This window comes from Aquarana catesbeiana, linkage group LG06 (genome assembly GCF_042186555.1).
Source record: "Aquarana catesbeiana isolate 2022-GZ linkage group LG06, ASM4218655v1, whole genome shotgun sequence".
NCBI classification, from domain to species: Eukaryota; Metazoa; Chordata; class Amphibia; order Anura; family Ranidae; genus Aquarana; species Aquarana catesbeiana.
Window position 1 is genome coordinate 3,073,826 of NC_133329.1, and position 26,256 is coordinate 3,100,081.

Genomic DNA, 26,256 nt, shown 5'->3' on the forward strand with positions numbered 1-26,256 from the left:
AACCCTCAATCCTTGGACCCCCCAACTCTAATCTCCCATCCCTTAATCCTGATTTTATGTTCTCTCGATCCCTCAATCCCCCAACCCCCATCCCTTACCCCTGATATCACAGTCTCTCGATCCCTCAATCCTCGGACCCCCACCTCCAATCTCCCATCCCTTATCCCCGATATCATAGTCTTCTGATCCCTCAATCCCCAGACCTCCCACCTCCAATCCCTTACCCCCAATTTCATGGTCTCCCAATCCCTTAATCCTTGGATCCCCCCACCTCCAATCTCCCATCCCTTACCCCCTATTTCATGGTCTCCCATTCCCTCAATCCTCTGACCCCCCATCTCTAATCCCCCATCCCTTACCCCTGATTTCATGGTCTCCCAATCCCTCAATCCTCTGACCCCCCACCTCCAATCCTTTACCTTCGATTTCATGGTCTCTTGATCCTTCAATCCTTGGACCCCCCACCTCCAATCCCCCATCCCTTACCCCCAAATTCATGGTCTCCCGATCCCTCAATCCCCCAACCCCCCACCTTCAATCCCCCTTCCCTTACCCCTGATTTCATGGTCTCTCGATGTCTCAATCCCCAGACCCCCCACCTCCAATCTCCCATCTCTTACCCCCAATTTCATGGTTTCCTGATCCCTCAATCTCCTGACCCCTCCCACCACCTCCAATTCCCTATCCTTTACCCCAGATTTTGTGGTCTCCTGGTCCCTCACTCCTTGGACCCCCACCTCCAATCCCTTACCCCCGATTTAATAGTCTTCTGATCCCTCAATCCCCAGACCTCCCACCTCCAATCCCTTACCCCCAATTTCATGGTCTCCCAATCCCTTAATCCTTGGATCCCCCCACCTCTAATCCCCCATCCTTTACTCCTGATTTCATGGTCTCCCAATCCCTCAATCCTCAGACCCCCCCACCTCCAATCCTTTACCCCCGATTTCATGGTCTCTTGATCCTTCAATTTTTGGACCCCCCACCTCCAATCCCCCATCCCTTACCCCCAGTTTCATGGTCTCCCGATCCCTCAATCCCCCCATCCCTTAGCCCTGATTTCATGTTCTCTCGAACCCTCAATCCTCGGACCCCCCACCTCCAATCCCCCATCCCTTACCCCCAATTTCATGTTCTCCTGATCCCTCAATCCCCAGACCTCCCACCTCCAATCTCCCATCCCTTACCCCTGATTTCATAGTCTTCTGATCCCTCAATACCCAGACCTCCCACCCTCCAATACCTTACCCCGATTTCATGGTCTTTTGATCCCTCAATCCTCTGAGCCCCAACCTCTAATCCCCCATCCCTTACCCCCGATTTCATGATCTCCCAATCCCTCAATCCTCTGACCCCCCACCTCCAATCTCCCATCCCTTACCCCCGATTTCATGGTCTCCCAATCCCTCAATCCTTGGACCCCCCACCTCCAATCTCCCATCCCTTACCCCTGATTTTATGATTTCCTATTCCCTCAAGCCCCCAACCTTCAATCCCCCATCCCTTACCCCTGATTTCATGGTCTCCCAATCCCTCAATCCTCGGACCCCCACCTCCAATTTCCCATCCCGTACCCCCGATTTTCATGTTCTCCTGATCCCTCAATCCTCAGATCCCCCACCTCCAATCCCTTACCCCTGATTTCATGGTCTCCCGATCCCTCAATCCTCTGACCCCCCCACCTCCAATCTCCCATCCCTCATGCCTGATTTCATGTTCTCCTGATCCCTCAATCCTCGGACCCCCCACCTCCAATCTCCCATCCCTTACCCCTGATTTCATGGTCTCCCGATCCCTCAATCTTTGGACCCCCCACCTCCAATCTCCCATCCCTTATCCCTGATTTCACAGTCTCTCAATCCCTCAATCCCCAAACCCCCCTCACCTCCAATCCCTTACCCCCCATTTCATGGTCTCTTGATCCCTCAATCCTTGGACCCCCACCTCCAATCCCCCATCCCTTACCCCCAATTTCATGGTCTCCCGATCCCTCAATCCCTCCAACCCCCCACCTTCAACCCCCCTTCCCTTACCCCTGATTTCATGGTCTCTCGATCCCTTAATCCCCAGACCCCCCACTTCCAATTTCTTACCCCCGATTTCATGGTTTCCCGATCCCTCAATCTCCTGACCCCTCCCACCACCTCCAATTCCCTATCCTTTACCCCAGATTTTGTGGTCTCCTGGTCCCTCAATCCTTGGACCCCCACCTCCAATCCCTTACCCCCGATTTCATGAGCTTCCAATCCCTCAATCCCCCAACCCTCCACCTTCAATCCCCCTTCCCTTACCCCTGATTTCATGGTCTCCTGATCCCTCAATCCACAGACCCCCCACCTCCAATCCCTTACCTCCGATTTCATGGTCTCCTGATCCCTCAATCCCCCAAACCCCCCACCTCCAATCCCCCATCCCTTACACCTGATTTCATGGTCTCTTGATCCCTCAATCCCCCAAACCCCCCCCCCACCTCCAATCCCCCATCCCTTACCCCTGATTTCATGGTCTCCTGATCCTTCAATCCCTGACCCCTCCAATCCCTTATCCCTTACCCCCCCTCCCGAATTTATGTTCTCCTGATCCCTTAACCCTCTGAACCCCCCCACATCCAAACCCCCATCCATTACCACCAATTTCATGGTCTACCAATCCCTCAATCCCCTGATTCTCTCACCTCCAATCTCCCATCCCTCATGCCTGATTTCATGTTCTCCTGATCCCTCAATCCTCGGACCCCCCACCTCCAATCTCCCATCCCTTACCCCTGATTTCATGGTCTCCCGATCCCTCAATCTTTGGACCCCCCACCTCCAATCTCCCATCCCTTATCCCTGATTTCACAGTCTCTCAATCCCTCAATCCCCAAACCCCCCTCACCTCCAATCCCTTACCCCCCATTTCATGGTCTCTTGATCCCTCAATCCTTGGACCCCCACCTCCAATCCCCCATCCCTTACCCCCAATTTCATGGTCTCCCGATCCCTCAATCCCCCCAACCCCCCACCTTCAACCCCCCTTCCCTTACCCCTGATTTCATGGTCTCTCGATCCCTTAATCCCCAGACCCCCCACTTCCAATTTCTTACCCCCGATTTCATGGTTTCCCGATCCCTCAATCTCCTGACCCCTCCCACCACCTCCAATTCCCTATCCTTTACCCCAGATTTTGTGGTCTCCTGGTCCCTCAATCCTTGGACCCCCACCTCCAATCCTTTACCCCCGATTTCATGAGCTTCCAATCCCTCAATCCCCCAACCCTCCACGTTCAATCCCCCTTCCCTTACCCCTGATTTCATGGTCTCCTGATCCCTCAATCCACAGACCCCCCACCTCCAATCCCTTACCTCCGATTTCATGGTCTCCTGATCCCTCAATCCCCCAAACCCCCCACCTCCAATCCCCCATCCCTTACACCTGATTTCATGGTCTCTTGATCCCTCAATCCCCCAAACCCCCCCCCACCTCCAATCCCCTATCCCTTACCCCTGATTTCATGGTCTCCTGATCCTTCAATCCCTGACCCCTCCAATCCCTTATCCCTTACCCCCCCTCCCGAATTTATGTTCTCCTGATCCCTTAACCCTCTGAACCCCCCCACATCCAAACCCCCATCCATTACCACCAATTTCATGGTCTACCAATCCCTCAATCCCCTGATTCTCTCACCTCCAATTCCTTATCCCTTCCCCCCCGATTTCATGGTCTCCTGATCCTGAAATTCCCCAAAGCCCCCCTCGCCTCCAATGCCCCATCCATTACCCCCCATTTCATGGTCTCTGGATCCCCCAACCCCCCACCTCCAATCCCCCTTTACTTTACCCCCAATTCATGGTTCCCCAATCCCTCTGTTTCCTGATCCCCCCTGCCTCCAATCCCTTACCCCTGATTTCATGGTCCCCTGATCCCTCTGTTTCCTGATCCCCCCTGCCTCCAATCCCTTACCCCTGATTTCATGGTCCCCTGATCCCTCTGTTTCATGATCCCCCCTGCCTCCAATCCCTTACCCCTGATTTCATGGTCCCCCAATCCCTGTAACCCAGCAGGCCTGTAAAAAGTTGAATCAAACATCACTCATCTCTCCATTTACACTCCATAGATTCCATTTAATGGTAACAACAACAAGAAAAAAAAAGCTGAAAGTTTCTGGCAACATTTTCCCGCTGTCAGCCGTGCAGCCTGCAGGGGGAGCCCCTGTATGGTGTGAGCACATAGCTCAGCACGGACAATATACCACATGTACATCGAGTATATATAGATGGGGGGGGGGGGGGGGGTTGGCAGAAGGAAGCTGGGAGCAACTTGCAGAATAAAAATAAACTTTTCTCCGACACAAAGAGGAAACATAATATCCTGAAAATTCTATAACACACAATAATATTACATAACATGAAATAATATTCTATAACACACAATAATATTACATGACAAATGAAAGACTCATATGGCTATATATGTGTAATTGCCATCATCCCTTGAAATATAATATAAGAATTAACCTCAAATTGTGAGATTTTAAAGGCAATTGAAAAAAAAAAGAAGGTAATACATTGTTTAAAAAAATATATATAATGTTATTACAAAATAGAATTTGGATACAAATTCAGATGGAAGTAAAAGGATAAGACAGAAAGTAACAATGTCACTTTGTATTACATTAAACATCGACATGATCCTGAAAGTGGCACTCCCCATCCCCAACTACCTGCTGTTCCTTCATCGGGGAATTCCCATGAGATAGAGTAGATGGGGATAATATTCTATAAGAAGAAATAATATTGATGAAGAGCAATGCAGAGCTTAGAGCTAAAAAAAAATCACGTGTCTATAATAAGAGCAGCTGCTGTATACTCCCATACTGGTACCCCAAATATCATAAGGGGGTAAATTTATAAAGAATTTGCATAATATTCTTCTGCCCTGTGAATGCGCAAGTACATTCATTTTGTGCAAATGGGTAAAAAACAAAACAAAAACAAATGTAAGAAGGCCATACCCTGTACTGTTCAAATGTAAATCATTGATTTTCAACAAATATTGCATTTGACCACTAGATGGAGCTAAGTATTATAGGAAATTCTTGTGATACTATGCTCCCTCTAGAGGCCAAATGCAGTATTTTCCATTTAACCTCAATGGCCTGAATGGCTTGGAGTAATTCCAGATGATAGGATGAAGTCGTTGTTCCCCCACAGTTTTCCACCCGTCCCCTTCAGTTTTTCAGTTGAGTTTTGCTGACCTGGGTGGTGCCGGCAATGCCACATCAGTGTCCTATTGTTGGTCCACTTATCACAGCTATTGGCTTTCCCTGCCATCAATCAGTTTATTCCTGAGCATTATATCAGAGAACACAACCCCAGAATCCTTTTAGACGTGCATGCTCAAACAAAAGCATCAGCAGAATGTACAGATAGAGTCTTCACCATCCAGTGGCCAACATGCAAGTCTAAAGGGATGCCACCAACCAATGACTATAAGATCTAATCACCCTACATAATGCAACTGGGATGTGTCTACAGTCTTTATTTCCAGGACTTGAGCTGTTTTATTGAATTGTATTGGATAAATCTTGTCTGATCCCCCGATCCTCGCCCCGCTCCCCAGCCTCCAATCCTTGAATCCCCCTCCTATGTTCCCCCAATGTTTGGCCTTTATTCCTACAATCCCCTTCTTCTGATTCCCCAAATCCTCCAATCTCCCTCATCCAATACCCCATTTTCCTGCTAATAAACCCCCAATTCCCCACCTTCTCATCTCAGTCCTTTGCCTCTGATCCCTCAACCCCCTGATCACTTCATTCCAATCTCCCCTTCATTTCCCCCGATTTCCCATTCCTGACCCACCCCTTCAGTCTCCCGATCCTGTGATTTCTCTGTCCCGCTCCCTCAATCCCCCACTCCCCTGATCCCCCTTTCCCACTCCCTCAATCTCCCATTCCCCTGATCCCCCTTTCCCACTCCCTCAATCTCCCTCTCCCCTGATCCCCCTTTCCCACTCCCTCAATCTCCCTCTCCCCTGATCCCCCTTTCCCACTCCCTCAATCTCCCACTCCCCTGATCCCCCTTTCAGACTCCCTCAATCTCCCACTCCCCTGATCCCCCTTTCCCACTCCCTCAATCTCCCACTCCCCTGATCCCCCTTTCCCACTCCCTCAATCTCCCTCTCCCCTGATCCCCCTTTCCCACTCCCTCAATCTCCCTCTCCCCTGATCCCCCTTTCCCACTCCTCTGATCCCCCTTTCCCGCTCCCTCAATCTCCCTCTCCCCTGATCCCCCTTTCCCACTCCTCTGATCCCCCTTTCCCGCTCCCTCAATCTCCCTCTCCCCTGATCCCCCTTTCCCACTCCCCTGATCCCCCTTTCCCGCTCCCTTAATCTCCCTCTCCCCTGATCCCCCTTTCCCGCTCCCTTAATCTCCCACTCCCCTGATCCCCCTTTCCCACTCCCTCAATCTCCCACTCCCCTGATCCCCCTTTCCCACTCCTCTGATCCCCCTTTCCCGCTCCCTTAATCTCCCATTCCCCTGATCCCCCTTTCCCACTCCCCTGATCCCCCTTTCCCGCTCCCTTAATCTCCCATTCCCCTGATCCCCCTTTCCCACTCCCCTGATCCCCCTTTCCCACTCCCTCAATCTCCCACTCCCCTGATCCCCCTTTCCTGACCCCTCAATCTCCCACTCCCCTGATCCCCCTTTCCCACTCCCTCAATCTCCCTCTCCCCTGATCCCCCTTTCCCACTCCTCTGATCCCCCTTTCCCACTCCCTCAATCTCCCTCTCCCCTGATCCCCCTTTCCCACTCCCTCAATCTCCCTCTCCCCTGATCCCCCTTTCCCACTCCTCTGATCCCCCTTTCCCGCTCCCTCAATCTCCCTCTCCCCTGATCCCCCTTTCCCACTCCCCTGATCCCCCTTTCCCGCTCCCTTAATCTCCCTCTCCCCTGATCCCCCTTTCCCGCTCCCTTAATCTCCCACTCCCCTGATCCCCCTTTCCCACTCCCTCAATCTCCCACTCCCCTGATCCCCCTTTCCCGCTCCCTTAATCTCCCATTCCCCTGATCCCCCTTTCCCACTCCCCTGATCCCCCTTTCCCGCTCCCTTAATCTCCCATTCCCCTGATCCCCCTTTCCCACTCCCCTGATCCCCCTTTCCCACTCCCTCAATCTCCCACTCCCCTGATCCCCCTTTCCTGACCCCTCAATCTCCCACTCCCCTGATCCCCCTTTCCCACTCCCTCAATCTCCCACTCCCCTGATCCCCCTTTCCCGCTCCCTTAATCTCCCACTCCCTTGATCTCCCGACCTCTATGTCCCATTTTCCTGATCCCTTGAACTCCCGACCTCTATGTGCCATTTCCCCGATCCCTTGATCTCCCGACCTCTATGTCCCATTTCCCCGATCCCTTGATCTCCCGACCTCTATGTCCCATTTCCCCGATCCCTTGATCTCCCGACCTCTATGTTCCATTTTCCTGATCTCTTAATCCCCTTCTACTCTCTGACACAAAGAGGACATTCAATAACCTGAACACAATAATACTATGGAGCGCACAGCGGCCATCACTGCCATCCAATTCACATTCGGGGAGGAATATAACTTTTCTGTGCTGAGCATTTCCAGATATCAGTTTAGATACACCATTCGCTGATTTGTACCTGGGGGGGGGCGGAACCTTCCATTATGGTCCTGCCACCACCCAATGAGTATAAAGTCTTCTCACTGTATGGGGGTGTGGCTACGTTCTGTATTTCCAGGACTGGAGACCTGTATTGTATTGAATATGTTTTTTCTTCACCCATCACATGTCTGTGTCAGCTTTCTTCATTGGACAGTGTGATAAATGGGCAGGCGATGAGGGAGGGACACGTTAAAAACAGACGCTCCCCCCACTAGAAGGCACTGACCAATCAGCAGACAAAGCAAAGAATCAGTTGGCTCATTAACAAGCCGCAAAGCATAAAAAGCATTGCAGTGATACCCCGCCCACAGTGCAGTCTGCCCCCGCGCTCTCCTCAGTTTGTCTCTTCGACGTTTTGGGGCTCCAAAGGCGCCTCGTCATTTTCTGCCTGCCCTCCCGTTGGATTCTCCAACATGTTCTTATACTGACGCTTGAAGAAGCCGAGCTGGAGGGACAGAAAACAATATGGGGGTAAAGATCAAATCATCATTAGCCAAATAAAACAATATTGGATCGGCTTTCTACAATCATCACATTTCCATTTATGATGTCATAATGATGGAGTACTCACAGCCACCAATCACAACCCATCTCTTATCTACCTGACCACAGCAAAGGGAAACCAGGTTTACATTGGTTTCTGCAGATCACCATTGATCTCCGCTACCCTAACCATGGAGGGGGGGTGTCATTTTTACAAGCTCCACCTACACTTGATAGTGATTGGCTACTTTGAAGAAATACCGTGCAATGCAACGCCAGCCAAAACCTTATTAAGTTTTGGATAGACTATGGAAGAGTTGGACCCCCATTGGCCCACTTCTCATGCAGCATCATCATTAGAGTCAGTGTTAGGGTTAGCATTAGGGTCAGTGTTAGGGTAAGAACTAAGGTCAGTGTTAGGGTTAGCATTAGGGTCAGTGTTAGGGTAAGAACTAAGGTCAGTGTTAGGGTAAGAACTAAGGTCGGTGTTAGGGTAAGAACTAGGGTCGGTGTTAGGGTAAGAACAAAGGTCAGTGTTAGGGTAAGAACTAGGGTCGGTGTTAGGGTAAGAACTAAGGTCAGTGTTAGGGTGAGAACTAAGGTCAGTGTTAGGGTGAGAACTAAGGTCAGTGTTAGGGTAAGAACTAGGGTCAGTGTTGGGGTAAGAACTAAGGCCAGTGTTGGGGTAAGAACTAGGGTCAGTGTTAGTATATAGATTCTGTGTGAGTTTTCAATAAACAGTTCCAGTTCTCATACAAACTGTTGTCGGCTAGTCTTGTATGCTCAGATATAATATCTGGTTCCTATGTCCAGACTGAAAGAAGCTGTATACTGACGGAAACATCTAAGCGGGGTGATGTATTGTTCTGTCACATTTGCTGGCAAACAATGGTATGCTTTCTGAAGTCTGGGACACCCAAACCACCACCGGGCTCTGAGATCCGGTTAGCAGAAGAGGAGAGGTACAAATACCAGCCGCCATGGAAGAGGAATTTGTAAGGAGAGTGCAAGAAATGCAGCTGAAGCACAGAAGACCAGTGCCAATGCAGGTCCTGCTGGGATGGTATGACTCTGTCCGCCGGCAACTCTGGAAGGAAGAGCTGGACAGAGAGCAGGGAAAAGCTGCCCGGGAAAAATTCTCTTCTCCACCCAAGAGTCAGGTACTGGTCGCAGTGTGGATTGTGGGTGCTGTTTTTGGGAGAATGACCGCACGTGGAACAGACAACTGAGCTAAGTAGGCTGGTCCAGGTGAAGATGCAGTTAGGACGATAGCTACAGAGTCCTCCCGTGGCATTTATCCTAAGCGTGCTCTTGGACAGCGGACGACAGCCAAACGGAAGGCTTTGGCTATGGCGGCCAGGAGCTGTTGTACGGGAAGCTGTCAGGGGACCCTGACTTTGGGAGCAATCTGGAGTGGTGGTTGGAGGAAATTATGGCATACTGAGAACAGATGCTGACCATCTCTGAAGTGCACTGGGCATCAGGAATGGAAACTGGAGATCGCCTACAGATGGCTGCTAGACTCTGCTCAGCAGCAGGGCTGGGCTCCCTTTGCCTGGGACTATCCAGAAGTACCAGCCAACAGCCCATCTCTACTTGTAGCTATGGAAGCGGGACTCTTGTGGCAGAAGCAGCAGGTTTTGACATACTTTGATGAACCTGTTTCTGCACAGGACGAGCTTGGATGGAGGAATGCATCTGTCCAGCAGCCGGATAAAGGGTACGGGAGATGGAGCAGCCAGCTTTTCCCCCTAGCAGCAGTTCAAGTATCAGGGAGGAGAGGAAGCCATCCTCGCTCCCCAGCCACAGATCACAGAAAATATGGATTTAATTGACTTTTCATCTGAGGATGTTACATTTATTAAACTTTCAACAGGCTGGCATCGGCGCAGAACATTGCCAACCTCTGCCCAGCACCTTCAGTGGCTCCAGGGAGAAGAGATGGTGAACCTCTATCCCCAGTCACCAGCTCCAGAGACTGGGGATTTAATAGAATTTTCTCCTGAGAACAACCTGGTGAGCCTCCAGCAGAAAAGCTGGCATGGAGGCATGGCACTGTTGACCTCTGTATACAACAATCGGTGGCCCTGAAGGATTTGTGCAAGGCCATCGACTTTTCAGTTTACTTCCCAGCAGAAGAGCTGGTATCAGGGCAGAACATCACTAAGCTCTGCCCCGCACTAACAGCAGCTTTAGCCTTCTTGAGAGAAGAGGCAGCCAGCCTTTCTCCCCCCGCCACTCACAGGGACATGGGATTTCATGCTAGCAGCATCTGTGAAGTTACAACAAACTTCTCCAGCTGAAGCGCCGGCAACCAGACAGAGGGTCCAAGACCTCTGCCCTGCACCCGCAGCGGTTACAGAGGCCCAGGGTGAGAAGGTGGTGGTCACTCCCCAGCAGCATATCAGGATCTAGAGGGAGAAGGGAGAGGAAGTGGTCATCCTCCCTCCCCAATGGCAGTGTAGTGACTCAGGAGTCATCCTTGCTCCACAGCAGGAATCCAGGAGATGGAGCAACCGGCTCACCTCCCCAGCAGCAGATCCACAGTCTGGGAGTGGAAGAAGCTGTCCTCCCTCCCCAACAGTCAGCCAGGGAGGAGGAAACTGTCTTCCCTCCCCAGCAAGGATCTGGGGGACAGTACCAGAGAAATGTCATCCCAGCAGCCAGATGAGGGTATGGGAGATGGAGCAGCCAGCTCATCTCCCCAATGGCAGATCCACAGTCTGGGAGTAATGGAAGCAGGTCTCCCTCCCCAACAGTTAGCCGGAAAAGATGATGTCGGGTCCCCAGCAGGAGCGCTGGCATCAGGGCAGACTGCTACCAACCTCTGCCCAGCACTGGCAACTATGAGTAAGCACGTAGCATAGTGCCAAACGCGTTAGCTGATTGCCTGTACTTTCTGCCACAGTGTCCTGTATGCCCCTGAATTTATAATAAATTATCTCAGCACCGGCAATAACTCTGGAGTTCCAGGGAACCGGGGCATGTGGCCCATCTCCCTAGTGACAAGCTGATAAAGTGAAGCTCCTACTCCCAGCTAAAGCGCTGGCAACAGGGCAGAGCGCCGCTGGCCTCTACCTAGCACCTACAGTGTCTCCACGGTTTTAGGGAGCTGGAAAATTGGCCCCTCTCCTCAGCAGCAGACCGAGCCCTGGAACGGTAAAGACCACCCAGCTGAAGTGCTGGCAGCTGAACAGAGATTCCACAACCTCTGTTCCGCACATACTGATGACAACTATTCCCTGCAGCCAAGAATGGAAATCATGTGGACCAACTCTGTGAGTTCACTCTGCCCGACTAACGTATGTCCAGACCAGGTGGAGGTCTGGGACCTTGTTAGCTGACTTTGGATAGGGGAGAAATGTGACAGACCTAGCCAGGACAGGGACTTTTGAAGGGGACTGCAGGGTGGCCTCTGGCCCACTGACTATAGGCCCTTGCTTTTAAGGGAACACTACTCTTTGGGAGATGTATGCCTAGGGGACCCTTGGAGGGGTCTTGTTTCTGATTCAAGTTCATGTCTCCCCAAAATACACAGACGTGTGGAATCTAGGTCCGGGATCCATGTTTAGGGCCTAGATGCCCCATTACCAACAATGACTGCTTCATACTATGAGACTCATAGCACAAGTTAATATCATCAGCTCAAGCCACTTGTCTGGGGTCTCCTACTATCATGTGTTTAGTGTAAGTAGGTCTCTCCATATTGTGCCTCCTACATGTCTTTCACTCATTGTTAATTGTGCTAATTGAGTCGCCTATTGTTTGTCTGTCTGATCATCTCTTGCAGAGGTGATTGATATTGTGACCACTGTACCTTGTTATTCAAACATTGGGGGATGTTTATGCTTATAATAATGTGTATTGTACTTTGTATTTAGGGTGGTGGGCTTGGTGCCGAATAGTCTGGGTGGGCACTGAGTCATCTAGGTGGCTAGTTGTTTAAGTACTTTAATGTTTACTGTTTGTTGGCTGTCCCTTCGTTATGTTAAATATATTCCTGTACGCAGTTGCCTTTGCATACGATAATGTGATCAGCCTCACCTGATTGCGTAGTATATAAATTCTGTGTGACAGACTGGAGGAAGCTGTATACTGACGGAAGCACCCAAATGGGGTGCTGGGTGGTTTCCGTCACAGTTACTGTTAGTGGTGGGGTTAGTGTTAGATTTAGTAGTAGGGCTAGTGTTCACCCACATACAACTCCGACACCGTCCATCCCCCATATACAACTCCGACACCGTCCATCGCCCACATACAACTCCGACACCATCCATCACCCACATACAACTCCGACACCGTCCATCATCCACATACAACTCCGACACCGTCCATCGTCCACATACAACTCCGACACCATCCATCGCCCACGCCCACATACAACTCCGACACCGTCCATCGCCCACATACAACTCCGACACCATCCATCGCCCACATACAACTCCGACACATCCATCGCCCACATACAACTCCGACACCATCCATCGCCCACATACAACTCCGACACCATCCATCGCCCACATACAACTCCGACACCATCCATCACCCACATACAACTCCGACACCGTCCATCGCCCACGCCCACATACAACTCCGACACCGTCCATCGCCCACATACAACTCCGACACATCCATCGCCCACATACAACTCCGACACCATCCATCGCCCACATACAACTCCGACACCATCCATCGCCCACATACAACTCCGACACCATCCATCACCCACATACAACTCCGACACCGTCCATCGCCCACGCCCACATACAACTCCGACACCGTCCATCGCCCACGCCCACATACAACTCCGACACCGTCCATCGCCCACATACAACTCCGACACCGTCCATCGCCCACATACAACTCCGACACCGTCCATCGCCCACATACAACTCCGACACCGTCCATCGCCCACATACAACTCCGACACCGTCCATCGCCCACATACAACTCCGACACCATCCATCGCCCACATACAACTCCGACACCATCCATCGCCCACATACAACTCCGACACCATCCATCACCCACATACAACTCCGACACCGTCCATCGCCCACGCCCACATACAACTCCGACACCGTCCATCGCCCACGCCCACATACAACTCCGACACCGTCCATCGCCCACATACAACTCCGACACATCCATCGCCCACATACAACTCCGACACCATCCATCGCCCACATACAACTCCGACACCATCCATCGCCCACATACAACTCCGACACCATCCATCACCCACATACAACTCCGACACCGTCCATCGCCCACGCCCACATACAACTCCGACACCGTCCATCGCCCACGCCCACATACAACTCCGACACCGTCCATCGCCCACATACAACTCCGACACCGTCCATCGCCCACATACAACTCCGACACCGTCCATCGCCCACATACAACTCCGACACCGTCCATCGCCCACATACAACTCCGACACCGTCCATCGCCCACATACAACTCTGACACAGTCCATCACTGTCACTGCTCGGCAGACTTTCTTCTGATTGTCCTATGTCTGCTCCCCGTGTGCAACTACTTACCTTGTACAATCCAGCCGTTATGAGGGCCAGCAGGACCAGCCCCCCCACACTGCTCCCGATTATAATGGGGACATAATTGTACTTGGTGGGAATTTCCAGCACCGTCTGAGCCTGCGGGAGATAACAGAGATTACAGACACAGTTCTGAGCATGCTGAGGAGAAAATGGTGATCATCTAAAGAGAACCAGTCATGATTGGGTGGAGGGATAAGTGGATGGATAGTTGGATGAATGGATGGTACCTGGGTTCGGGTGAAGTTTTGGCTCTGATGGTAGGTCCGGGTATCATATACAATCTCTGCCCAGCTCTGTAGGGAGATTTTATTCCGCTCCGTCTGCAATAGAAGGAAAAAGGTGTATATACCTGTGCACACTGTGTACTTACCTGTGTGCAGAGTGTATTTGCCTTTCTGAATGGATTGTACCTACCTGTATTCACAGCATGTCTATCTCAGTGTACCTACCTGTCTGTAGCGATTTCCTGATCGAGTGTACACATGAGTGTGCGTGGATAGTGTACCTACCTGTGTGTGGACAGTGCACCTACCCGTGTGTGGAAAGTTCACCTACTAGTGTGTGGAAAGTGTACCTACCTGTGTGTGGACAGTGTACCTACCTGTGTGTGGAAACTTCACCTACTAGTGTGTGGACAGTGTACCTACCTGTGTGTGGACAGTGTACCTACCTGTGTGTGGAAATTTCACCTACTAGTGTGTGGACCGTGTACCTACCTGTGTGTGGACAGTGTACCTACCTGTGTGTGGAAAGTGTACCTACCTGTGTAGTCCAGTTTTTAGTCACAGTTCCATTGATAGTGAAGATCATTGAATGCTGAGCCTCCAGTTGCCGTATCTGACACTCCGCTCTGACACACCAACCAACGGAGCAGTTCTGAGGATAGAACCAAGGAAACCCCATGTCATTATACAGAGAAACCCAGGCACCCTATCTCATTATATATAAAGACCCCGGGCACCCTATGTCATTATATAAAGAGAGACCCCGGGCACCCTATGTATGTATATTGAGAAGTATTGGGCATTGATAAAGTGGACGGTAGACAGAAGTCACGCCCTTATGTTGGAGGTTCTGGTGACTCTTCGGTCATGTGGATTGGTTGATCAGATCATGGACACTTACAAAGACTGGACTCTTGTTTATAATTTCCCCGGCGTTCTTGGCTCCTTCTGTTGCTTCCTTCATAGTACAGCTGGTGACCTCTGGCTGGGGTGAAAGATGTGAGAGGAAACGGTGAGATGGTAAAAGTTGAAGATCTGTGATTTCATCTTATCATCTTATTACATTGAGTGTTCTCAGATCTCCGGGAAGGGACATCAGTCCATGGAGAAGGCTCTGTGCAGCTACAATGCTGCATGGCCCATTCATCCTGAGCTCTGAGCCCACAATAAGCCATTCAGCTACACTTTCTGTTCCCATCCAGATCAGGGAGCTGAGGGATCGCACCCTGAGTGCTCCACACCATCATCTCTGTGATTTGTGTTCTAAACCCTCTGAAGAAAATGAGCGGAACAAAAGTTGTCGGAAATGATCTTTGATGACAAAAAATGAAAATCAGATATTTACTCGAGGCTGGTCTGTGCCCAGCCAGGTTTCAGAGAAGATTCAGTATGAAGGACACAGTAGAAGACACCAGGTCAGAGCCACATGGGGTGTGTTACCTCGGAACTGCTGATGCTAATCTTCTCCCAGACTGAGGCCTCCCCCAGCCTTGTTGGGAGGTGGAAGATGACGGTGAGGGGAAGGCTGCGCTGACCCAGATTATTGACCTGTAAGAGACACAAAGGGACAACACACATCAGGATTAGGGATGAGCCGAACACCCCCCGGTTCGGTTCGCACCAGAACCCGCGAACGGACCGAAAGTTCGCACGAACGTTAGAACCCCATTGACGTCTATGGGACTCGAACGTTCGAAATCAAAAGTGCTCATTTTAAAGGCTAATTTGCATGGTATTGTCCTAAAAAGGGTTTGGGGACCCGGGTCCTACCCCAGGGGACATGTATCAATGCAAAAAAAACTTTTAAAAACGGCCGTTTTTTCAGGAGCAGTGATTTTAATGATGCTTAAAGTAAAAAAAAAAAAGTGAAATATTCCTTTAAATATCGTACCTGGGGGGTGTCTATAGTATGCCTGTAAAGTGACGCGTGTTTCCCATGTTTAGAACAGTCCCTGCACCAAATGTCATTTTTAAAGGAAAAAATCTCATTTAAAACTGCTTGCGGGTTTAATGTCATGTCGGGTCATGGCAATATGGATGAAAATCAGTGAGACAAACGGCATGGGTACCCCCCAGTCCATTACCAGTCCCTTTGGGTCTTGTATGGATATTAAGGGGAACCCCGCACCCAAATTAAAATAAGGAAAGGTGTGGGGCCACCAGGCCCTATATACTCTGAACAGCAGTATACAGGCGGTGCAAACAAGACAGGGACTGTAGGTTTGTTGTTAAGTAGAATCTGTTTGTAATTTTGAACATTTTTAACGTGTTTAGCTCCAGCCAAAAAATCTTTTCTAAGCTTTTTGGAAAACATAGGGAAGGGTTATCACCCCTGTGACATTTGTTTTGCTGTCTTTCCTCCTCTTCAGAAGATTTCACCTCACTTTTTTGTCCCAATGAAAAATGTTTTTTGAAAATTTGGGTTTTTTTGTGGAACAAGGATTGGAAAGCATCAGTGGAAAGGAGAACTTGTTTTCCCATATTAACTCTTACAGGAGAGAATTTCCCTTCCTAGGGGTAGATTTTATCTCACTTCCTGTTGTCTCCTTCCGTTTGCAAGTAGGAGTCGTTTGTAAGTTAGATGTTTGAAAGTAGGGTCCTGCCCTATATACTCAGCAGAAATTTGGGCCTTAGGTGTTGCTGTGGCCACAACACTGTAAGCCCTCACAGGGCCCTGCTGTGAAATATTAGATCAAGAATTGTAATTACATGCCCCTGTTGAACAGGAGCTGAAAAATTAGGCCTTAGGCACTGGTGCTGGTGCCACAACACTGCAACCCCTCACAGACACTCTAGTTGGAACGCAGGAACGAGCCCTGCTGCAAATTATTGCTTCAAAAATTGTAATTACACGCCCCTGTTAGACAGGGGCAGAAAAATTGGGCCTTAGGCACTGGTGCTGGTGCCACAACACTGCAACCCCTCACAGACACTCTAGTTGGAACGCAGGAACGAGCCCTGCTGCAAATTATTGCTTCAAAAATTGTAATTACACGCCCCTGTTAGACAGGGGCAGAAAAATTGGGCCTTAGGCACTGGTGCTGGTGCCACAACACTGCAACCCCTCACAGACACTCTAGTTGGAACGCAGGAACGAGCCCTGCTGCAAAGTATTGCATCAAAAATTGTAATTACACGCCCCTGTTAGACAGGGGCAGAAAAATTGGGCCTTAGGCACTGGTGCTGGTGCCACAACACTGCAACAAGCTATCAGCGTGATGATTGAGGAGGAAGAGGATAATTACTCAGGGATAGTCACTCAGCATCAGCATAGGCAGTCTTTGAAGGGATCTGAGATTTCAAAAAAAATTATTCGGTTACATCAGCATCAGGTGCTTGGTAGCTGGTGGTGATCCAAGACTCATTCATTTTTATGAAGGTCAGCCAATCGACCGAGTCGGTGGACAGACGCACCCTGTGATCGGTTACCACGCCTCCAGCAGCACTGAATGTGCGTTCCGAAAGAACGCTGGATGCAGGACAGGCCAGTAGCTCAATTGCATACTGTGCAAGCTCTGGCCAGTGATCCATCCTCAAGACCCAGTAACCCAGAGGATTTTCGGTGGGAAAGGTGTCCAAGTCTGATCTTGCCCCTAGGTATTCCTGCACCATGTAAAACAGACGCTGGCGATGGTTGCTGGAACCGATCATACCTTGGGGCTGCGGACCAAAAAATTGTCTGAACGCATCGGTCAGACGGCCACCTTCTCCACCGCTCCTTCTTTGACTGACCGAAGCCTCAGCAACACGTTGTCCAGAAACAGGAGTTTGTAACCTCCCAGTCTCTGGGAACGCGTTGCACAGACCTTTCTGCAAGGCCTCCCGAAGATGTTTCATCCTCTGCTCCCTCTGCGATGGCAAGATAAGGTCCGCAACCTTACCCTTGTAACGTGGATCAAGGAGGGTTGCCAGCCAGTATTGGTCCTTCTCCTTGATACCACGAATACGAGGATCCTTACGCAGGCTTTGCAGGATCAGGGAGGCCATGCAGCGTAGGTTTGCTGAGGCATTCGGTCCGGAGTCCTCTGGGTCACTAAGAACGACATGGTCCGCAGCCACCTCCTCCCAGCCACGTACAAGTCCATGTGTTTCTTGGGACTGATCCCTTAAAGACTGCTGCTGATGCTGAGTGCCAGGCTCCACCTCCATACTGACACAATCTTCCTCCTCCTCCTCTTCCTCCTCGTCCTCTTCCTGTGTGATCGGCGGGCACGCAGGAACACTGTCTGGATAAAGGGGGCCTTGAGAGCTAAGGAAGTCCTCCTCTTCCTGCCTCTGTTCTGCCTCAAGTGCCCTGTCCATTATTCCACGCAGCGTGTGCTCCAACAGGTGGACAAGGGGGACAGTGTCACTGATGCATGCACTGTCACTGCTCACCATCCTCGTGGCCTCCTCGAATGGTGACAGGACAGTGCATGCATCCCTGATCATGGCCCACTGGCGTGGGGAAAAAAAACCAAGCTCCCCTGACCCTGTCCTGGTGCCATAGTCGCACAGGTACTCATTTATGGCCCTCTGCTGCGTGTGCAGCCGCTGCAGCATGGCCAACGTTGAGTTCCACCTGGTGGGCATGTCACAGATTAGGCGGTTCTTGGGCAGGTTAAACTCCTTTTGGAGGTCCGTCAGCCGAGCACTGGCATTATATGACCGGCGGAAATGCACACAGACTTTCCTGGCCTGCCTCAGGACATCCTGTAAGCCCGGGTACCTGCCCAAGAACCGCTGCACCACCAAGTTAAGGACGTGAGCCAAACAGGGCACATGGGTCATTTGTCCCTGTCGGAGGGCAGAGAGGAGGTTGGTGCCATTGTCGCAAACCACCATTCCTGCCTTAAGTTGGCGTGGCGTCAACCACCTCTGAACCTGCCCCTGCAGAGCTGACAGAACCTCTGCCCCAGTGTGGCTCCTGTCCCCCAAGCACACCAGCTCAAGCACCGCATGGCATCTTTTGGCCTGCGTACTTGCGTAGCCCCTTGAACGCCTACGGAGCACCGCTGGTTCCGAGGAAGAGGCCATGGAGGAAGAAGAAGAGGAGGGGGTGGAGGAGAGAGGTGTGTCACAATCAGCATTTTGGAGGCGTGGTGGCGGAACAACCTCCAACACTACTGCACCTTGTCCTGCATCCTTCCCAGCTGCCAGCAGAGTCACCCAATGCGCCGTGAAACTTAGGTAACGTCCCTGTCCATGCCTGCTGGACCATGAGTCAGCGGTAATATGCACCTTACCGCTGACCGCCCTGTCCAGCGAGGCATGGACATTGCCTTCCACATGCCGGTAGAGAGCCGGAATCGCCTTCCGTGAGAAAAAGTGGCGTTTGGGTACCTGCCACTGAGGAACCGCACATTCCACAAACTCACGGAAGGGGGCAGAGTCTACCAACTGAAAAGGCAGCAGTTGAAGTGCTAGCAATTTTGCCAAGCTAGCATTCAACCGCTGGGCATGTGGATGGCTGGGAGCAAACTTCTTTCGGCGGTGCAGCAGCTGGGGCAGGGAAATTTGCCTGGTACAATCTGACGTCGGTGTACCAAAAGCAGATTGCCCACAAGTACTTGGCTGTGACACACCTAATTCTACACCTTCATTCCTCTCACTGCAGGTCTCAGAGAGGACTGAAGGTCTAGTGGGGTTGGAAATCTCAGCTGATGAGGAGCAAGGAGAGATCCTCTTTGTTCTTTGGTGTGGGTCTTTTAGATACGCTTGCCAACGAACTGCATGGCAGGTCAACATATGTCTGGTCAAGCATGTGGTACCCAAGCGGGAGATATTTTGGCCACGCGAGATACGCTTGAGACATATGTTGCAAATAGCAGCGGTGCGATCTGATGCACTCGTCTCAAAAAAGGCCCACACCAAAGAACTTTTTGAATAACGCGCAGAGACTGCAGCGCCCTGCACATGTGGAGCTTTGGGGTGTGATGCAGTCAATGTGCTGCCCTTAGGCTGGCCCCTGGAGGGCATCCTGCCTCGTTGGTGATGTGCTGCCGCCTCCTCCTCCTCCTCCTCCTCCTCCTCCTCCTCCTCCTCCTCCTCCTCTCTCCTATCAGGCACCCACGTTGAGTCAGTGACCTCATCATCCCCTCCCTCCTCATCACTGGAGCAAACCTGGCAGTATGCTGCAGCAGGGGGAGCATGACTGCCAGATTGCTGTCCTTCTTGGGCACCCCCTCTGTCCGCGCTCATGTTACTGCCTTCATCGAGCTCAGTATCGTCATCAGAGCCTTCCAAACGCTGGGCATCCTCCTGGAGCATGTACCCAACACTGTGGTCAAACAGTTCGAGGGAATCCTCATGAGGACATGGTGGAGCTAGGGAAGGAGTCACTGATGACATTGAGCTGAGGGAAGAGGCCGCTGCTTTGCCAGACAAAGCACCCTGGGCATGGGTGAGAGAGGATGAGGAGGATGAGGACGGCTTGGTCATCCACTCGACCAAGTCTTCCGCATGTTGCGGCTCAACATGGCCAGCTGCCGAAAAAAAGGCCAAGCGTGTCCCATGGCCACGTGCTGATGAGGATGCACCGTCTCCACGACCAGCACTAGACACAGAGCCTGCTTGCCCTCTCTTATTGGCTTGTGACTGTCTGCCTCTCCTTCTTGGCCTTCCAGACATACTAATGGCCTGTAGCTGCACTAAGCTGGGATAGAACACCTGTAATTTTCTTCAAGTAGCTTTATATACTGTAACCAGACAAGCCTGCCTGTCAGTAGGAAGATAAGAGGAACGGATCTAGCTGAACACTGTGAGCAGGACGCACTGTACTAAATGTAAATAGTCTAGCTGCCTGACCGTGGTACTAATAGGATCAAATAGAACACCTGTAATTTTCTTCAGGTAGCTTTATATACTGTAACCAGACAAGCCTGCCTGTCATTAGGAAGATAACAGGAACGGATCTAGCTGTACACTGTGAGCAGGACGCACTGTACTAAATGTAAATAGTCTAGCTGCCTGACCGTGGTACTAATAGGATCAAATAGAACACCTGTAATTTTCTTCAGGTAGCTTTATATACTGTAACCAGACAAGCCTGCCTGTCAGTAGGAAGATAACAGGAACGGATCTAGCTGTACACTGTGAGCAGGACGCACTGTACTAAATGTAAATAGTCTAGCTGCCTGACCGTGGTACTAATAGGATCAAATAGAACACCTGTAATTTTCTTCAGGTAGCTTTATATACTGTAACCAGACAAGCCTGCCTGTCAGTAGGAAGATAACAGGAACGGATCTAGCTGTACACTGTGAGCAGGACGCACTGTACTAAATGTAAATAGTCTAGCTGCCTGACCGTGGTACTAATAGGATCAAATAGAACACCTGTAATTTTCTTCAGGTAGCTTTATATACTGTAACCAGACAAGCCTGCCTGTCAGTAGGAAGATAACAGGAACGGATCTAGCTGAACACTGTGAGCAGGACGCACTGTACTAAATGTAAATAGTCTAGCTGCCTGACCGTGGTACTAATAGGATCAAATAGAACACCTGTAATTTTCTTCAGGTAGCTTTATATACTGTAACCAGACAAGCCTGCCGGTCAGTAGGAATTTAACAGGAACGGATCTAGCTGAACACTGTGAGCAGGACGCACTGCATTAAATGTAAATAGTCTAGATAGAAGATAACAGGAACAGATCTAGCTAAACTGAATACAGTGTATATATATATATATATGCAACACCTGGGATGCATATATATACACAATACACTGTAAGTGCAGCTAACTGACTGACTGTTCTGCCTAATCTATCTAACTCAAATCAAATGACACTGTCTCTCTCTCTCTCTATCTCTCAGCACACCGGAACACACACTACACAGGGCCGCCGTGCAGGCGGCCTTATATAGTGTGGGGTGTGTACTAAATCCCCTGAGCCATAATTGGCCAAAGCCACCCTGGCTTTGGCCAATTACAGCTCTCTCTACTGACAGCGCTGTGATTGGCCAAGCATGCGGGTCATAGTGCATGCTTGGCCAATCATCAGCCAGCAATGCACTGCGATGCCGCAGTGAATTATGGGCCGTGACGCGCCACACGAATTTAGCGCGAACGGCCCATAACGTTCGCAATTCGGCGAACGATCGAACAGCCGATGTTCGAGTCGAACATGGGTTCGACTCGAACACGAAGCTCATCCCTAATCAGGATCCAAATTTATTTTATATTATGGAGAATGTAACAGGAGAAATGGAAAACACAAAGGTGGGCAGGAACAGCTCATGGTGAGGACACACAAAGGTGGGCAGGAACAGCTCATGGTGAGGACACACAAAGGTGGGCAGGAACAGCTCATGGTGAGGACACACAAAGGTGGGCAGGAACAGCTCATGGTGAGGACACACAAAGGTGGGCAGGAACAGCTCATTGCGAGGACACACAAAGGTGGGCAGGAACAGCTCATGGTGGGGACTCACAAAGGTTTGCAAGAACACCGCATGGTGGGAGCAGAAACACCTCATGGTGGGGGCACACAAAGATGAGCATGAACACCTCATGGTGGGGGTAGACAAGGGTGGGCAGGAACACCTCATAGTGGGGGCAGACAAAAGGGGGCAGGAAGACCTCATGGTGGGGGCACACAAAGATGGGCAGGAACACTTCATAGTGGGGGCACACAAAGGTAAGTAGGAACACCTCATGGTGGAAGCAGACAAAGGTGAGCAAGAACATCTTATGGGGGGGCTCACAAAGGTGGGCAGGAACTCTTCGTGGTGCGGGCAGACAAAGGTGGGCAGGAACACCGCATGGTGGGGGCAGACAAAGGTGGGCAGAAACACCTCATAGTGGGGGCACACAAAGGTGGGCAGGAAGACCTCATGGCGGGGGGACGCAAAGGCAAACGGGAACACCTCATGGTGGGGGCACAGAAGGGTGGGTGGGGAAACCATGTAGTGGTGGTAACACAGATGGGAGGAGGGACACTTCATGGGGTGGGAACACATAGAGGGGAGTAGGGACATACAAAGGGAAGGAGATACTGTATAGGGAGAGGGAACACACAGAAGGGAGCGGGCACACTATGGAGGTGGAAACATGAAGAGGGGAGGAGAAACACCCAATTGGCATGGGAACACAAAGAAATTAGCAAGCACACGCCATTGGGCAGACACAGATAAAAGCAAATAGGGACACTCTACTGGGTGGGAACACAGATGGGAGGTGGAGGGGCACTCCATGGGTGAGAACACATAGAAGGGAGCAGGGACCATCCCCTGGTGGGACCACATGGGGGGGGGGAGTTACACTCCATGGGAGTGGAAACACATGGAAGGGAGTGGGCACACTATGGGGATAGAAACATGTAGAGGGGTTGAGAAACACCCCATTGGGATGGGAACACATGGAGAGGGGTAATGGCACCACATAGGGATGGGAACACATAGAAGGGAGTGGAAAAACTCATTGGGTGGAAGGAATCTGCAGAGCAAGTATAGTCGCCCTATGAGTGTAAGAAGACATAGAGGGAAGTGAGGAGGCTCCACAGATGGAGGAAACACACAGAGGGGATGAGGACACTCCAGGCACAGGGGGAGTACACATGGGGCCAGGGGCACTCCATGGTAGTAGGAACACATTGAAGGGAGAGAGAACTATTCCATGGATGGAGGGAATGTGCAGAGCAGGCAGGTCACCACAAGGGTGGGAACACACAGAGGTTGGCCGGAGCCCCCAAAACTCCCATGTGGACAGGAACAAAATTTGGGAATTATTCAGAGAGGGGAATTCAAGACAACCAGAGTCTGACTCCGCCCACCATTATCTAACTATAGCTAAATATTACTTATGGGTGGACTGATCCTTTGTATAAAAAAAAGTAGGTACTGTAAATTCTATAGGTGTAAAAAATCCTGGTGTATAAATCTATAAAGAGGTAAAGAAAATGGCACTCATTTGCACACAAGTTCAGCACACTGTGAATGCAGTAGAAATAAGAAATTGCTTCAGCTTTGTACTCCATCCATAGGAGAGGCCCACTGACGCGTTTCAACCACGTGAGGCTTTATCAGCGTTTACACTCCAACATCACACGGAACTCCATTGCTAAATTGAATGGATCTTACCCTGTAGATGTGCTGTATGGTGGAGTCCTCAGATGTGAAATTATAGTACTTGCTGGACTCTTCAAGGCTGAAACACAAACAACGAATCACTGAGGAGTTAATGAGGGTCCATCACAAGCTGTGGTGGTGGGAGGACGGTAGAGCTAGGAGATATATCCACACAGCTACAGTTTGTCAGTAAAGAATGCAGAAAACACAAGAGTGTCCATAAAAATATGTGTCCATAGAAAAGTGGTTCTTCTGGTCAAGCAGGGCTAGCTTTACCATAAGACACTTGTAGGCCAAGACCAACACAACATCAAAAATGAACAAAATGTGGTTAGTTTTGGCATCTCCTTTTTCAGATAAATTGAGGAATAGATTTCGGGTGGGGTTAGTTGTGAAGTTTATTGAGAGGAATCAGAAGGTTCTGTAACTCAAACAACCTCAGTCCATTTCAACATTTCCTAGTTTGATGGACTGAACACTCAGATATTCCTTAACTGTATATTAAAGCAACATTCTTCTTCTAGAGTCAGAAGAATGTGAGGAGCCTGTATGAAGGGTGTCATCATACGAATGTGAGCTTAGAGAGGTGTGATCTCTAGATCCATCTCTGTATGAGGGGCCAGGTTGGATGCACTCACCCATTGACTGTGACATAGATGGCATACAACACGTCTATTTTAGCTGAGGACGTCCTTCGATTGTTGGCAGAATCTTTGTTATCGCTGCAAAGAAAATAACAAATTAACACAGAGACCTGGAAACCCAACACAGAGACCAGGAAACCCAACACAGAGACCAGGAAACCCAGCACAGAGACCAGGAAACCAAACACAGAGACAAGAAAAGCTGGTGCACAGAGACCAGGAAAGCTGGTGCACAGAGACCAGGAAACCCGGCACACAGAGATCAGGAAACCCGGCACACAGAGACCAGGAAACCCAACACAGAGACCAGGAAACCCAACACAGAGACCAGGAAACCCAACACAGAGACCTGGAAACCCAACACAGAGACCAGGAAACCCAGCACAGAGACCAGGAAACCAAACACAGAGACAAGAAAAGCTGGTGCACAGAGACCAGGAAAGCTGGTGCACAGAGACCAGGAAACCCGGCACACAGAGATCAGGAAACCCGGCACACAGAGACCAGGAAACCCAACACAGAGACCAGGAAACTTGGCACACAGAGACCAGGAAACCCGGGACAGAGACCAGGAAAACCAGCACAAAGAGACAAGGAACCCCAACACTGAGACCAGAAAACCTGGCGCACAAAGAGATAGACATGTCTGGGGTTAGATACCTGGTTATATTGGCTTCCATCAGCAAAGAGTCTTTTAGGTCTGCTGTTGAGGAAACATGGAAGCCCACCAAGAAGACCACCTAGAAGAGAGATGTCAATGGCTCTTAGAAAAGGAAGGTTATCACTTTATCACAGCATGGTTCAGTGTACTTGGATCCATGTGTTGGCAAAACCCCCAAACCTCAACAAAATCATAAAAAAACTCTCTATCTTTAATATCTAACACATGAGAGAAGAGACCCCCTACAACATCTAACACATGAGAGAAGAGACCCCCCTATAACATCTAACACATTAGAGAAGAGACCCCTTATAACATCTAACACATGAGAGAAGAGACCCCCTATAACATCGAACACATTAGAGAAGAGACCCCCTATAACATCGAACACATGAGGGAAGAGACCCCTATAACATCTAACACAAGAGAGAAGAGACCCCTTATAACATTTAACACATGAGAGAAGAGACCCCCTATAACATCTAACACAAGAGAGAAGAGACCCCTTATAACATTTAACACATGAGAGAAGAGACCCCCTATAACATCTAACACATGAGAGAAGAGACCCCCTATAACATCTAACACATGAGAGAAGAGACCCCCTATAAATTTAACACATGAGAGAAGAGACCCCCTATAACATCTAACACATGAGAGAAGAGACCCCCTATAACATCTAACATGTGAGAGAAGAGACCCCCTATAACATCTAACACATGAGAGAAGAGACCCTGTGGAACATCTAACACATGAGAGAAGAGACCCTGTGGAACATCTAACACATGAGAGAAGAGACCCTCTATAACATCTAACACATGAGAGAAGAGACCCTGTGGAACATCTAACACATGAGAGAAGAGACCCTGTGGAACATCTAACACATGAGAGAAGAGACCCTCTATAACATCTAACACATGAGAGAAGAGACCCCCTATAACATCTAACACATGAGAGAAGAGAC

The 26,256-nt window shown here is 50.2% G+C and overlaps 1 protein-coding gene across 1 annotated transcript in view; it reads right to left on the reverse strand.

Annotated features, from left to right (window-relative positions):
- Window positions 1–7,257: 7,257 nt before the first annotated feature.
- The window catches only part of LOC141148137 (integrin alpha-M-like), a 102,712-nt gene continuing 83,713 nt past the window's right edge, over window positions 7,258–26,256 (reverse strand). Inside the window, exons 22-30 of the mRNA XM_073635321.1 lie at window positions 25,292–25,371; window positions 24,626–24,709; window positions 24,000–24,066; window positions 15,380–15,487; window positions 14,841–14,924; window positions 14,478–14,591; window positions 13,943–14,035; window positions 13,701–13,811; window positions 7,258–8,113 (exon numbers count right to left, since the gene is read on the reverse strand). Coding sequence (XP_073491422.1) covers window positions 8,003–8,113; window positions 13,701–13,811; window positions 13,943–14,035; window positions 14,478–14,591; window positions 14,841–14,924; window positions 15,380–15,487; window positions 24,000–24,066; window positions 24,626–24,709; window positions 25,292–25,371 — 852 coding nt within the window. The 3' untranslated portion in view covers window positions 7,258–8,002. The remainder of the gene's footprint in view (window positions 8,114–13,700; window positions 13,812–13,942; window positions 14,036–14,477; window positions 14,592–14,840; window positions 14,925–15,379; window positions 15,488–23,999; window positions 24,067–24,625; window positions 24,710–25,291; window positions 25,372–26,256) is intronic.